The sequence below is a fragment of the Triturus cristatus genome, chromosome 11 (genome assembly GCF_964204655.1).
Source record: "Triturus cristatus chromosome 11, aTriCri1.1, whole genome shotgun sequence".
Lineage (NCBI taxonomy): Eukaryota > Metazoa > Chordata > Amphibia > Caudata > Salamandridae > Triturus > Triturus cristatus.
In genome coordinates this window covers 661,708,498-661,725,344 of record NC_140594.1, presented here as the reverse complement: position 1 = coordinate 661,725,344, position 16,847 = coordinate 661,708,498, and the positions used below count along the sequence as shown (strand labels likewise).

The 16,847-nt window shown below is 41.1% G+C and overlaps 1 protein-coding gene across 2 annotated transcripts in view; it reads left to right on the top strand.

Moving 5' to 3' along the window:
* SLCO2A1 (solute carrier organic anion transporter family member 2A1) overlaps nucleotides 1-16,847 on the top strand; it is a 530,482-nt gene that overhangs the window by 387,900 nt on the left and 125,735 nt on the right. The window contains exons 7-8 of one of the 2 annotated variants that reach the window (XM_085634233.1): nucleotides 675-756; nucleotides 5,439-5,603. In XM_085634233.1, the coding sequence (XP_085490359.1) occupies nucleotides 675-756; nucleotides 5,439-5,603 (247 nt within the window). Of the gene's footprint in view, nucleotides 1-641; nucleotides 757-5,438; nucleotides 5,604-16,847 lie in introns of both variants that reach the window. The other variant, XM_085634232.1, reaches the window with a different exon arrangement.

Sequence of the window (16,847 nt, the reverse complement as noted above, 5' to 3'; positions counted from 1 at the left end):
GAACTGCAACGTTTTTCATAGTTTGCTCTTCCACGTCTGTCTTGCCTGCTTCTTTTAATGCCTTCTATTCTCCATCCTTCTGTTTCAGTGCTTGCAAACCTGTGTGGATTTCCTTCCAGTGTCTGACATTGTTTTCCTTTACCATGCTTGGAATCTCAATCACCACTTAGGCTTCTATTCTGAGTGGGTCAAAATAAGGCGAGGTATTTATATCACTCGATAAACACTATTACCCAGATGAGGTATTTAGTGGGTCCAAAGATTTCCACTTTAAAATGATGCAAAGCATATGGAATGAGTGTTTATGTTTTTTTTTTACAGCAGACACGTTTCAGCAGATTTGATCTGCTTGATCTGTCTGGAGAAAACTGCTGGCTGCATTACTTATACAAAACACGAATTTCGATAGCGGTATAAGCTGCTGTTTGTGCAGGTGTCAGAATATAATCCTCAATGTATAGCCAGGCCCTTAATGTCTAGACTATAACTGAAATCTTAGTCTGTGCCAGGGAAAATCCTCAGTGTGTCCTTTTCCATGCTTTGACAATTGTTCCTGGTGTTTTCTGCCGCAAGGCTTACGCCTGTGTGTGTGTTGTGCATTCTTTACCTAAGGTCCAAGGTGGTCGTCTTTCCTATTGTAGGTTCTATACTTACCCATCTCTCCATCTGTCCAGGAAACCATATCCGAAGCCGATGCTAAGCAGAATTTGGGCAACGACAAGGCCATAGACTTCTCCTTGATAGACTTCATAAAAAGTAAGAACTTTCATTTTCCACAGCTTCACTTGCTATACCATGAGACTAGTTAGCTCTACGGTTGTTATTATTTGTCCTTTGTACAGCGTACTGCTGCCAGTACTATTGTCTTGTAGCACTTTGGGGAAAAGTAAGGGCTAACCTCGCGACATCTACTAGAAAACATGAAGAACAAAATCTAGCATACAAAGACCTAGTAGACATTTAGGTCCAGATGTTCAATGTTTTGATGCAACTTGCTGCGCTGCCTCAAATGGAGAGAGCAGGAATGCACCGTAATTACTAACATATGACGCATTCCTGCGCTCGCATTGTGCTGACGTACTTATGGCTGCCAGGCGCCAATGCAGGAATCCTTGCACCATGGTGAAAGGGGGCATACATTACAGTCAGGATTGTTTTTGTGCAGGAATGGACACCTTCCTGCACAAAACAATCCTCGGAGGCATTTTCCCTCTTTCTACGTGTGCTGAAAAATGCAGCACACATAGCAGGAGAAAATAACAAGGAGAGATAAAGATGTTTATCCTCGTTACTCCTCATTTGGAAAGTACCATTTTGGCACATTCCCAGGTTTGCTAGTCTTAGTAAATTTGGGAATGCACCAAAAATCATGGGCGGATGAGTGGGAACACCCACGCCTGCCCAATGTGGAGTAACGCATGGGAGAGACTTGCTCTGCATTGTGTTACACCAGATTTTCTATGCCACGCAGAGCGATGCACGGCAGCTCTGCATGGCATAGTAAATCTGATTTAAGGGCTTACAATACCATGGGCCTCATGTAGGTAGCCCAATACCGGTCGGTAACGGCCGATTTTCGGTAAATATACCGTTACCGACCGGTATTTAGGCTTTTGAGATGTAGGGGGATAATTTCTGTATTCGGTAATTTACCGAATCGGTAAAATTACCGAATCGGTAATTTTACCGATTCGGTAAATACCGAATACAGAAATGAGATGTAGGGGTACTGTGTGGTGGGTGTGGGGATTCGTTATTTACCATCAACTAATAGTTGGTGGTAAATGACGAATATGTGTGAAAATGCATTTTTGTGCACTGTGAAGTGTGCAATGTGGCAGACATACATGCCCCTAGGGCATGTATGTGCGCCACATGTGCACACATGGACGAATCAGGGGTGCAACAGGGTGTCAATGTGACACCCTGCCACCCTTGAATGTGCTACCCCCATTACCGAATCGGTATTTACCGATTCGGTAATGAGGCATACCTTCCCATTGATTCAATCAATGGGAAGGTATGCCTCATTACCGAATCGGTAAATACCGATTCGGTAATTACCGACTGACTCCGATTCGGTAACATTTACCGAATTATTACCTACATACACTTTACCGATTCTTAAATACCGAATCGGTACAATTCGGTATTTAAGAATCGGTAAAGTGTATGCCACCTACATATGGCCCCATGTGTTGCCTTGCGTGACCCAAAGTCAACGCAAGCCCTTGATAAACCTGGAACTTATTGTGAACACCATTGCTCAATTAATATGTATCAGCAGACACATTTTAATTTGATTAGGAAACAAACTTTTTTTGAATCAACCAAGAAATAGTATATACAAAGCAGGAAGAAGCTGAAAAGTATAAAACTAGAAATGTGTTTAAAGTATAAATATATATAAAAGGGACTGAAGGCGTCTGCGGTGTGCATCCTGACCGCCGCGGGTGCACGGACGCATAATATATTCCAACTCCAGAAACAGATTGTTCAGAGACGGCACTCCTGTCGTAAGGCTTTTTTTATTGCTAATAAAATTAGCGATAGCGCATATAGACAAACAAACGTCTGTGTGCTTCGGCTAAACTAGTCTTGTTCATGACGTGAACAAGGCTAGTTTAGCCGAAGCGCGTAGACGTTTGTTTGTCTATATGCACTACTGCTAATTTTATTTGCAATTAAAAAAACAAAACTACCACGGGAGTCCCGTCTCTGAACAATCTGTTTCTGGAGTTGGAGTTGGAATATATATATATATATATGTACAGATTACCCTTTCAATTTGATTGATTAAAGTATTTCAGGCCCATTCAACATTTCCAAGCTCGTACATTAAGACTAACAATTTTAATAGATCTTTTTAGGGAAGTGGCAAGGTATTATAATACCAATCACGGATGCAATGTCAATGATTCCCGTCAGTGCCCTGCTAGTGGAGTTGTATTCTTACTGCCAAGCATGAGTCTACGGTGTAATTTGGTGTCAATGATTCCCCTCAGTGTCCTAAGAGCGAAGTTGTATTATTACTGCCAAGCATGAGTCTACGGTGTAATTTGGTGTCAATGATTCCCCTCAGTGTCCTACTAGTGGAGTTGTATTCTTACTGCCAAGCATGAGTCTACGGTGTAATTTGGTGTCAATGATTCCCCTCAGTGTCCTACTAGTGGAGTTGTATTCTTACTGCCAAGCATGAGTCTACGGTGTAATTTGGTGTCAATGATTCCCCTCAGTGTCCTACTAGTGGAGTTGTATTCTTACTGCCAAGCATGAGTCTACGGTGTAATTTGGTGTCAATGATTCCCCTCAGTGTCCTAAGAGCGAAGTTGTATTCTTACTGCCAAGCATGAGTCTACGGTGTAATTTGGTGTCAATGATTCCCCTCAGTGTCCTACTAGTGGAGTTGTATTCTTACTGCCAAGCATGAGTCTACGGTGTAATTTGGTGACAATGATTCCCCTCAGTGTCCTAAGAGCGAAGTTGTATTCTTACTGCGAAAAGAGAAAGGACAGGGGAACCCTACTCTCTAACGGAACCAGGGTAATGGTTATATAAGGGGAAACAACGGTTCCTGTGGACTCATAAAAAATGATTCAAGCAATATAATTTGCACAATCACAATAAAAAGAGGGTAGAATAATGTCAGAGGGCAAGGAACCACCAACACATTTGTACAATTCTGACTTGTTTTATAAACACAACAGACTTATTATATACATTGTTTAAATTTACAATAGAACAGATATTTTTGCACTGTGTCCCAAAGTGAAAAATGGAACCTAATCATAAGTGACAGGGTGCATATTTATATACAAGGTTTCCATAAATCTTAAAAGGCGATCATTCTTGTATAATTTCTTTGTAAACAGCAACTGTATATAATAATACGCGCTGGGCAATGGTTCGCTCTTTCAGCTTGTCGACGGCGTTTCGACCCTCTATCTGACAGTGATTGCTATGGAAAAAGGTGGGAAACACTGCATAAAGGAGCAGTCTTCCAAAGCGATCACTGTCATTGTACCGTCCTTGAAGCTGAATCACGCTGCTTGGAAATACAGATGCTGTGATTCTTCGCGCACAGAATATCATCCAGGTAAGAATAACTATAACTGAAGAGCGCAATACCTTACGCTCACCGCCTTCTCTAGAAACCAACCTCCCCTTTTATTAAATCCATAGACCTACACAGTGCATTGTCACTGTTTCTAGAATTTACCAGGGATTAACCATACCGCTATGGCTATAGCGAGTTGATGTAAAGAGCCAGTCGGCCAAACCGTATCCCTGACTGCCAGCCTTTCCTCACACTGAGGTAAGAGCACCTTTTGAATCAAAGTGCATCACAAATCCTGCCCTGTCTCACCGCTTTCCCTTAACCACACTCTCCTTCTCTCCCATTTCCCCCCGGCAGTACCCGGACAGGTCCTCTTGTGAGTAATGCCCTTTCACTTCTCACTTGTGGCACATCACTAGTTCACAAGGCTGCGCATTAAGCAATCCAGGTAATTCACACTCTATGTCCCCCCTTTTTTATTTCTCGCATTTGTGCTGGTACATGGGCCTTATGCTCATATTATTTCATTATAGATGTCCCTGCATCACTAGTCCTGAGGAGACCCCGTACTGATAGAGAGTCGAACCGCCGTCGACAAGCTGAAAGAGTGAACCATTGCCTAGCGCGTATTATTATATACAGTTGCTGTTTACAAAGAAATTATACAAGAATGGTCGCCTTTTAAGATTTATGTAAACCTTGTATATATACACCCTGTCACTTACGATTAGGTTCCATTTTTCACTTTGGGACACAGTGCACAAATATCTGTTCTATTGTAAATTTAAACAATGTATATAATAAGTCTGTTGTGTTTATAAAACAAGTCATAATTGTACAAATGTGTTGGTGGTTCCTTGCCCTCTGACATTATTCTACCCTCTTTTTATTGCGATTGTGCAAATTATATTGCTTGAATCATTTTTTATGAGTCCACAGGAACCATTGTTTCCCCTAATGTATTCTTACTGCGAAGCATGAGTCTATGGTGTAATTTGGTGTCAATGATTCCCCTCAGTGTCCTAAGAGCGGAGTTGTATTCTTACTGCCAAGCATGAGTCTACAGTGAAATTTGCTGAATGATGCATCAATGGTGGTGCTTGGATCTTGCTGAATGAAACACACATATGGAAATGATTGTTCAGGCAAAGCACTTGTCCTTTAGACTGAAATTAGGATGATAAAACTTCAAGGGCTGTGTAAAAGTCACAGAAACAGTTTGGGCAGACCTCTTTATGTTCCTATCACCTTGAGCCACCAGTCTGCATGCTGTCTATAGTAGAGTGGTTCGCTGGTCCCAGTTTTAAGAGAGTGGGGTAAAGAACAGGGATTAACACTTGGAAGTTGTGACTCAATCAGTTCTCATCTGTTTTCTCTTTAGAGTTTCCCAGAAGATTTATACAGCTTCTTCTAAACCCGCTTTTCATCCTGGTGGTCCTCTCACAGTGCAGCTTCTCGTCCGTCATCGCCGCACTCTCCACTTTCCTCAACAAGTACTTGGAGAAGCAGTACGGCACGACAGCCTCCTACGCCAACTTACTTATCGGTCAGTGTCTCCAAGGGCATGTGAGTGAGAACCATAGGAACAAACTGGGAATGCCCAGCAATCATTTGAGAAACCCCAAGCACCCAATAAAAACCCATCTCACCAACTGAGAATAACCAGGGAACCACCTGAGAATGGTAAGGCAGACAAGCTGGGAAACCCCAGAGAACAAAGGGTTGAATGTACCGGCAAGCTGTCCTTGGAGATTTCAATAAACTATACCATAGAGCACAAGCTCTCTCCTGCTTCTGCTAGAAACAAATTAAAAACGCCACTGATACTGGTCTTTTTTTCTTTTGTATTTATTGTTTAGTGGCACTAAAAGAAATACCATACAAAATAAGCATGGCCTCTGAGATTATGCAGCAATAAAGGACCATTTCTATCTCCGAGAGTACAATATTTAGTGTAAGGTATGCACAGTATTGCACTATGCAGAAGAAAGTACCCCTTGTACAACTTACTGTAATGAAATGCGTGTCTCTTATTTGCGCCTCTCAGTTATGTCTAACAAATCTCTTGAATTTCGAGCTTACCATAAATCCACACTACAGTGTCTCTGGAAGCACACTTTTCTACTGAGAAACAGCTCAGCAAAATAATTGTGCGCATTACATCACATTACATCATGTGATTTATATAGAAAGATACATGTTTAAAATAGCAGCTTTGATAACAGTGCTTTGCAAGTAAAAATGAATTTGCATGAACACTGAAAAAAAGCTTTCATGGCAAAGAAGGAACCATTCTTGCGACTCTTTTTTAAATACATTTGAGAATGTGGCACTTTGATTCGTTCTGCAGCAGAGAGAAGGCGCCCCTTAGTCCACCCACTGGGGATGCCAACCCCCTCTGGATTGATGGTGGCCTGCTAACCTTTGCAACTGGTCTCACAGGTGTGGCACCCTGTATGCACCTGCTGCAGATCGGCGCATATAAATTTTCCCTACTTCCACGGACAGAGTAAACCTACAGTCGCACGCACATACACTCATCATACGCTAGGACCCATCACACTGAAATTCACACTATTACTCTATCCACACTAAATATAGGAGAGAAATCAAAACCAATCTGCATCTAGAACGAGGTCAATGCGACCATAAAGACATTGTCCTGAGTCATGATTTGAAACATAGGAAATACGTTTGAAACTTAATAAATGACAATGAAATAACCACCCGACACTGGAATTCAAACAAAAGTCATATTTTATCTAAATTAGTTCAAATGAAAGTCAATCAATAGCAAAATCATTATTCTCATAGTTACCTATTCTAGCTAAATGAGTCAGGGCAGGTCTCTCAGTAAAGTCTCTCGAGCTGCCGTCCTCAGCATAGGTTCAGGAAGAAGTGGCCAAAATCGAAATGCAACGCCACAGACCCTCTCTAGTCTAGTATATTTATAACAAAACTAGCGAAATAAAAGTTAAAAACAAATTCTGAATGTCCGTTGAGCCGCTGAGCAGAGCGAGCAGGAAAGGATGTCACTTGGTAACATTTAGAAAACCTCCGCTCAGGAAAAATCACAAAAATAAAAACACGGAAGAAGGAAACTCGAGTTTGCAAATGATACATTCATGAATGCTCTTCCTTGGTACCATAGCAGAACCACCGCAGGTTTATCTTTGTCCATTGTGGCTTTATTCTTCTCCAAGGACAATTGGAAGCATGCCCAGAGCTGCTGTCCTCACGGAAACTTTTAATTCAGACAGAGGCTGTGGTCAGGTGACTTTCAACCATGTTCAGCAAGGCCTCTCGTCAAAATTCAATCACTCGAGCGCAGGCTGTAAATAGCAGCCATCTTGGTTTAGGCCAAAACGGACCATCTTAATTAAAAGAAACACAAAACAACATTACCACATCATAATGATTATACAGTGTTAATCCCCACTAATACCCTTATGTGTATGTAATTACCTAGCCGTCTGCAACACAAAGAAGCATTAGCACACGTTATTTAAAAAACGTTTGCGCTTAAACAAATAACAAAATAGCACTTTTGCGACACTTATTTAATTAATTTGCTCACCAATTTAATTCACATATTAATAAAGCAACATATATGCATTCCCACGTGTAATTTTCTCTCATTAGTAATGTTGATTAGTCAAGATTTCTAATAATGTTAATAATTAATGATTATAAATTAGTAATTTTAATCATGACAAATAACATAAACTGGAGTTTAAATCTCAATAAATTTTCATTAGAAAACTCTGCTCCAGCAATCCCCCCTTTGGTGATATATTATCACCACAAAAACCAACCCAAAAAAAAATTTAGTCCCAATTTTAGGAGAAATTGAAAATGTCTTTTATGACACAACATTAAACACCAGACTCTCTCACATCATCCCTCTTTGACTCCAAGTAAACACTCTCCCTCAATTCTTCTAATTCTATTTCTTGTGGGTCTCTCCTTGACCTCTTTTGTTTCTTTTCAGTATTTCCTCTAATTATTCTCTTTTTCCCTCCCCTGTTTTTACAACACAAACACCCCAATCTTAGTATCAATAAAGCAACAATTACACATGTCAATGGAAATAATATTTTACCAATAATGGTACTACCTATCTTAGCAATAAAACTCTTAACAGCAACTATCTTATTACCTATTTTAGTCCAGATACTTTCAGCTTCCAGTGGTACTAATTCTTCATGCAAATCAGTAATATTTTTGATATAGACCTTTAGGTCTTTGCTTTCGTCAGGAATGTAAGTGCAACAATGTTGAACTTTCAGCATTCCACAAACTCCACCCTCCTTGGCCAATAGAATATCAAGGGCAAGTCGATTTTGCATAGACATGGCACGTACGGCAATCATATCCGTATTTACCAAAAGAAACCCTCCAGCGGTACTTGTCGATAAGCAATCCACCACTGTTGACAGTTTCCGAATTCCATATGCATTTAAAGAAATTCCCACTGCTGGAATTAAAGCTCCAAAAATATCACCCACGATTTCTGACCAAGTTTCTCTCTTAAAACGTGTTAGTAAATTAATGTGTTCTACATCTTCTATCCTATCTATATGAAAAATCTTTGGAAAGACCAGGCCAACATAACACGTGCCATACCAATGGTCAGGCAACTTGTAATAAGCCTTGTTCCCACAAACATAATACACTCCTGGGAAAACTGGATCTTCTCCACCTTTAAAACCCCATCCTGTTGCAATGAAGTATGTATCATGACACTCACTAGTCCCAACAAAATAATTATCATATTGGGATTTCCTTCTGGTAATGCATAGTTTACCCTTCTGTGGTGCATCTAAAGCTAAAGTTGGACTAGCTCCATTCTTTAATTCCTTTCCCATCTCAATATCCCATATTGTCTCACTCACTTTATATTTCCCTGCCTTCTCATGCATGCTCACTCTCCTTTCCTCTACCATGTTTAGGAAAGCCTTTTCTTCTTCCTTCAAACTACAAGTTAAATTGTTTCTAAAAATGTTAGTTCTTCTTTCTCAATAAAAATCTCACCAAAAATATTAGCTTCTTTAGCTGGATTCAGCTTTTTATTCATAGGCAATTGCCCAAAAATATTATCTTTGTTAGACATTTCATAATCTATTTTCCCTAACAAATAAAAAACACTACTTAACACACTACACGAAATTCCATACGTAGCTGGTAAATGGTGATAAGTAACACCTTCAGAAACGGATGCAGGTAATTGCATGCAGACGTAGCAATCCCTAACTTCCATTGTCTTTACGTATTCGTACAACAACTTTGAAAAAACATTGCTAGAAAAATCATTAATTGACCTATCTTTATGTATGTAAATGTTACTACTTCTAGTCGGAACTATTTTCTGTGAACTCTTCTCTATGTTAGTCACATTCTCAGTATGTATTCCAAAAGTGTCTATTGTGACTCTAAAAGTAACTAGTAAAGCTAGTACACCCCATAACAGCATTAATAATCCAGTACAGCAGCAGCACATTCTACACCATCTTTTCAAAAAGGCACATCTACTTTGATTATTCTCTGTGTTAGCCATTTTACTACTTTGGCAGTGTCTTTTGACTTAGCCTCTTCTACTCCACTACTGAAATTTAGATCACTATATTATTTCAAACAGCTGATTTCAGACTTTCTTCTTTTCACTTTTCTCCAAGTGACTCCTTTAGTTCACTCAATTTGGATTTTCATCACTTTTTACTTCTTCAGCAACATCAAATTGTATCAGATCTTCAACAACATCCTGAGCATCCGACTCTTCTCCAATGTCAGTCAAGATAACTTTCAGGATTCCAACAATTTTCTCCTCAACCACTTCTCGTACGGTCCCCTCTGGATTTCCTTGACTTTCTGCCTCTTCACCTTCAGACAGTGCCACGTACGTCCATTCCGGTGACCTATACTTCTGGTTAGGTTTTCTGATTCTCTTGATCTCCTCTGGTTCTTTTGAGACCTTTTGTTTTTCACCTTTTGCTTGATTCTGACTCGACGCCTCGTTCACCTGTTCAGCTTTTGATGAATTTGCTCGTGTCAGTCTGTACCTCAGTCTCTTTATTCTGTTAGGCCAAAGATCTCCTCTTACAACCCTCTTTGGTCTCAATTCTTTATTATTTCTTTCTCCAATCCAAGTTCTCTTTCTCAGAACTTGACCCTCTGGTTTCTCATTTTCACTCTCATCTGATTCTGTTTCATTTGCCACTTGTTCTTCAACAATTTTCTTTCGCTCCACAGTCTTTTCCACCACTGATTGAGATTTCCCTATTTCTGTCCCTCCTCGGGTCTCCGACACGCAATCTTCTTGCTGCCTACTTGTCCCTTCACCTAGCTTATCAGGAATGTTCCCTACACCTCCTCGGGGGCCTTCCGCAATCTGTCCCTCTCTATTTTCTTCTGACCCTGCTTCTTCAGGTGTAATCTCAAGTGGATTTCCAACCTCTTCATCTGATTCAGGTGTAATCTCTGTGGAATTGCTCTTTTCTCTTCTTTCTTCTCCACTGCTTGTTGGAACTTCAGGCACTCTTACAGAATCTGATCTCTCCTCTGAGACTCTCAATGTTTCTCTTGAAGCCTCTCTTGGAAAGAAAAAAGAATCACCTGACTCTCTTTCTCCTTCACCTCTTTCAGGATTCTTTCTTCTTCTCACTGGTTCAGTTTCTGCATCATCACTAGAATCTGACTCTTCAAAATACTCTTTACCAGTCCCATCCTTTGGATTTGGAACTCTCAGAGTATGACTTGCATGCACCCAGTTTTTCACACCGGCACACTTTACTGCAGTTGTCGTAGTCAGAATAACTTGTCTTGGCCTTCCCCACCTTGGAACCAAGCAATTTCTTCTTCTGTGTACTTTAATCCTCACCCAGTCACCTGGACTCAGATCATGAGCTTGCTTCTTCTCAAGTGTGGTAGCGTCTTCTCCAACCTGGTGAAACACAGAATGAACTGCGTCAGCCAGGCCTTTACAGTAATCCAAAATCATGTCATCAGTTATTGTCATCAACTTGTTGACAGGCACAAATGCATGTCTCATTGCACGTCCCATTAATATTTCGTGCGGACTCAAACCTGTGGTTCTATCTGGAGTAGACCTAATAGTCATCAGCACTAGAGGCAAGACATCAGGCCATTTCATTCCAGTGGCTAAACACATCTTACCAATTCGGTTTTTTATTGTGCCGTTCATCTGTTCAACGACTCCAGAAGCCTCTGGCCTGTATGCACAATGTAGCTTCTGCTGTATGCTCAATGCTTCACAAATTAAACCCATGAGCTCATTATAGAAGTGTCCACCTCTGTCAGACTCAATTGTCACTGGGAACCCGTACCTAGGAATCAACTCTCTTAACAGTAACTTAGCAACTGTTATTCCATCATTTCTCCTAGTCGAATAGGCCTCCACCCATCTTGAGAACAAACAGACTACCACTAGAACATATCTCAATCTGTTCACTTGAGGCATCTCAATGAAATCTATTTGCATTCTGGTAAAAGGACCTCCTTCTCTGCCTATTGTTCCTAGACTCCCCACTGTCTTTTTCCCAGTATTGAACTGCTGACAAATCAAACATCTCTGACAGATGCTCTCTGCAATTAACCTGAACTTTGCATTGTACCAGGTTTGTTTAAAAGACCTAATCATTGCGTCCCTCCCCAGATGTCCCTGGCCATGATACATTCTTGCCATTGTTGACAACATGGAATTGGGCATGACTGGTCTACCATCTCTATAGATCCAAACATGATCTGTCTCTCTTGGGGCACAACCTGCCTTGATCCAATCTCTCATTTCCTCATCTCCTGCCTCATCCTGCAACTGTTTCACTTCATCCCACGTTTCTAGGACATTAGTAAACATCACAGAACAAAAAGACATCTCCCTTTCTCGTGCCCTATTAATCGAATGATTGTTCTTTGCACAATACTGTGCTATGTCATTGGCAAAACGATTACCAAGAGTAACAAAATCATTTCCTTGTCCATGAGCAGCACACTTCACAACTGCTAGTTCTTTAGGCAGCTGTATCGCCTCAAGCAACTTTCCAATCACTTCAGCATTCTTTATTGGAGTCCCACTCGACGTCAAGAAACCTCTCTGTAGCCAAAGCTGGCCAAAATCATGAACGACTCCAAATCCGTACTGACTATCAGTCATCACAGTCACTCTCAGATTTTTCCCAATCTTGCAAGCTTTTGTCAATGCCACCAATTCAGCCACTTGAGCAGATCTTACTCCTTTCAAAGGCGAAGCTTCCATAACTTCTGAAACCTTGCACACCGCATATGCTGCACTTAGCACACCATCATCAGTCCTTAGACATGATCCATCCACAAACAGCACATGATCACTCTCAGGTAATGGCAAATCTCTTATGTCTGGTCTGGGCTTTGTGCAGTAATCAAGCACATCCAAACAATCATGATCAACATCATCTCCCACATTCACATTTTCAGCATCTGGTAACAACGTTGCTGGATTCACATTCACACATCTCTCAAGGGTCACATTTGATGCTCCCAGAATGATTTTCTCATATTTAGTCAGCCGACTATGTGACATATATTGAGTTCTGCTTCTTGTCAAAAGAATTGCCACATCATGAGGTACGAATACCCTTACAGGATATCCCATTATTATACCCTCACTCTGTTCCAAGCTTCTGCATGTAGCAGCTACTGCTTTCAGACAACCTGGCAAACCCACAGCTACGGGGTCAAGTGTTGATGAGAAGTACGCAATCGGCCTTCTCAGTTGTCCATGCTTCTGAATTAACACTGAAAGTGCACAACCATTTCTCTCACTGCAGTACAACTCAAACTCTTTCTCATAGTCTGGCATTCCCAAAGCAGGGGCTTCACACATTCTGCTCTTCAACTCTTCAAATGCTGCCATTTGTTCTCCATCCAGTTCCAATGGGTCTCTCACCTCACTTTTAGTCAATGTAATCAGTGGCTTTGCTATCAGGGAGAAATTACTTATCCACTGACGACAATAACCCACCATTCCCAGAAACATCCTCACTTCTCTCTGGGTCATTGGGGCTCTCATTCCTCTGATAATTTTGATCCTGTCATCGGTCACCTTTCTCAGACCCTTTTCAATATTGTGTCCAAGATAATGCACCTCTTTCTTGCAAAATTGCAATTTGGCTGGAGATACCTTTAACCCTCCATCTGCCAGATGATTCAGTAAAGCTATGGTATCTACTTCACAAGCTTCACGTGTCTTCGATGCCACAAGTAAGTCATCGATGTACTGCACTAGTACTGAGCTTTCAGGCATGATCAAACTCTCCAATGATTTTTTCAACAACTGATTGAATATCGATGGACTCTCTGTATACCCCTGTGGGATACGACACCATGCTAAAATACGCTGTCCAAACCGAAATGCAAAAATCGGCGGGCTGTCATGATGCAATGGAATTGAAAAGAAAGCATGACACAAATCAATCACCGTGTACCACTCAGCATCATGAGGAATCTGATACAAAATCACTGAAGGATTTGGCACAATGGGACAACATGCCACCACAACTTTGTTAACTTTTCTCAAATCTTGTACAATCCTGAATTTTCCATTAGGTTTCTTTAGCCCCATTATCGGTGAATTGCACGGGCTACTCAGTAACTCTCTCAAAACACCCTGTTGAATCATCTTGTCAATTATAGGAGTAATTCCCTCAATTATCTCCGGTGTCAATCTATACTGAGGAATATTAGTATAAACAATCCCCTCTTTCACTGAAATCTTTACTGGATCTACATTAATCATCAATCCCACATCTTCTCCAGTAAAATCCCAAACTGACGTTTTCACTGTGTGTCTCAACTCCTGAGGCAAATCATCTGGGTTAAACACAGCATATGTACCAACAATCTCACTCTCTCTATTATCTAGAGTCATCCAGTACAAAACATCCTCATCTGGTGTCTCAAAAGCTATTCCATCCGGAGTACAAAAAATTGTGCAGTTCATCTTGCACAATAGGTCCCTACCTAGCAAGTTCACTGGACTAGTGTCACAGACTACAAATCTGTGCATGTCTGAAACTTTTCCTATTCTTACCCTTACTGGTTCAGTAAGACGAGTCTTAATCTGTGTATTGGCTACACCAACCACTTGGATTGCTTTGTCCGAGAGAGGAAGATTTCTAATATCTGCTGACCTGACAGTTGATCTCGTCGCTCCTGTGTCTACCAAAAAAGTAACACTTTCCCCATTTATTTTCCCATCTACAAATGGTCCTGCCTGGTCTATTTCTAGAGTTGCACCAAGTATGCACTCTTCCTCCTCTCTTCGGCACCGTCAATAGTCCCCTTCAGACTCACTCCCCTCATTCTTTAACCAGTACTGCTGTACCGGGTTTGAACGTCTCGGTTTGTTTACCTGCTCATCATTGTAGAATCCTGAGTCCTGGTTATACTTTTGGGACCCTCTATTCTGCGGCAAGGGCGGTTTTGGCTCTTGACTCTGCTGTCTGACAACCTTCTGCTGTTGCTGCTGATGATTACACCCCTCGTTCTGCACCTGTTGATTTAAGGTTTTATTCTCATTACTCACTAATGGTGGATTGGTACACTCGGATCTCCAATGCCCCAATTGTCCACAGTTGTGACAAGGAAACTTTTTCTTCGCTTCCTCTAGATTCCCCTTTCCTTTTCCTGCATATCTGGGTCTATTTCCTGAATTATTTGCCTGTTCCACCAACTGTGCTTCTTGTCTTTCAGCAACCTTCACCTGTGCCCACATTGCTTTTTCTTTCAGCTTTCTCTGCTTTGCCTCAATCTCATCACTGAAGTATTTTGCATGTCTCAAGATTTCATCAATCTTTTTACTCTGCCAATCAACTGTGTGCTCACGTATTCTTTCACTGATTTCAGGTCTCAAGCCATATACAAATCTGTATACAAAATGACTCAAATCCTTGTCACCCAGGTGTTCATCTCCACTAAACTGTTTAAAAGCCAGTATCAGCCTTTCGTAAAAAGCATGAACTGATTCTTTCGCTTCCTGATGTGTTCGATCTATCTTAACCCAGTCTGTCTCTTTCGGGGGTACCTTATTTTTCAGGAACACAATTACCTGATCGTATTTCTTCATAACCTCTGGATCTGGTGCTCCTGTTTTCGGATCTCTTGGATACTCCTTAGTAGGCCAATCTACAACTATTTTACACTCTGCCCACAAGTCTGCTGGAACAATTATATCAAACAGACTATTCAGGTCAATCCACAGCACTTTTGACAATTTCACAAACCTGTCTACCTGCCTATACCACTCGACGGGCTTTTCTCTCAGTCGAGGGAAATCATTCGTAAATGACAAAATATCCTGTCTAGTCCATGGGACATGTACATATCCTCCTCCAGGAATCTCTCTCATAGGATAAGCATCCACTGTTTTCTCTTTTTCTCTCATAGGAAAAGCTGAGTAAGTCCTGTCCACTGAATCTTCCCTTTTCTTATACCACCTATCCTTCCATTTTTCTACATCACCCCATTTTCGTAATAAGGCAATCATTTCCTTAATCTGTCCTGTTCTGCCAACAACATTCAGATTCTCAATATCTTTGTCCGTGAAATCCATCCTGTAAGACTTCTGCAAAGCTTTCACCTTATCCATATCAACTCCTTGTTCACTCGCTATTGCTCTTAACCTGTCATGTGTACTTTTAGCCCTCCAAGTGATACTCTTGCACATAAATAACAACTCTCCATCATGATGGTTTTTCAGTATATCTGTAGGAATTGTTCCTGCAATAAGCTCCTCCAATTCTATGCGCAACCTGGCTACATCAATTGCCTGTGAATCTTTATCCTTCTTTTGAAGAATTTTCAACCAATCATTCAAATCCTCAGCTGTTATTTCTGTAGACTTTTTCACTGCACCCACTTGTTCTGCCATCCTCTGTGGTTCCAAAATCGTTCCTCTCAAACAACCAGTATTCAATCCTGAATTAGGCTGCACTTCTGATCCCCCACTACATATGTCATGTCTCGACTGTCTCAAATTATTTCCTCCCGTCCTCATTCCTGATTCCTCCAAAGAACAAGTACCAACCAAACCATTTCCAACATAAGGAACTGTCAAACCATTTTCACCCATTCTTTGCTTATCAAAAATAGGCACAACCGGACCTATAGTTACAGGTACTGTAACAGCTTCAAGATTTTTCGTTAGCTCTCTAATTTTCTCAGTCAGTTCAGATGTCGTTCTGGCTAATTCTCTTGTTTTTTCGTCACTGACTCGATTCTCTCTCTCTCGCTCTCTCTCTCTCTCCCTTTCCATGAAAGAGCTACCACTTTTCAGATCAGGTGTCACAACCTCTGTTTTACCAATCCGCAAAGTATCTCTTATTGGAGTAGCAACTGGCGTGCTCTCTTCTGGTTCTGGTCTATATGGAGGTGGTCTCTTGTAAATCATGTCATCCAAGACCTCATCCTCATAATCATTAACTCCATACCTTCTCACTTCTGCATCAGGCACCTTTTCTGTACCCTTCCTCCCTTCCGTTTCTTCAACTGTCCTCATAGGATATAATCCCTCTGACATACTAGCATCTCGCCATCTCCTCATTCGATCATGATGAGTTTCACGATCATATTTCCTCCCAAAAAGGTACCTATAATTGCCTCCACTCCTCTGCTTTTCTCGCTCATGCACCTCATCTTCCCATTCCACCAACGCCTCGAACTGTGTCGGCCTTGGTCTAGGCTCTAGACACATCATCTTCTCCCGTAAATTTCTTAACACGGCCAAATTAAATGAACC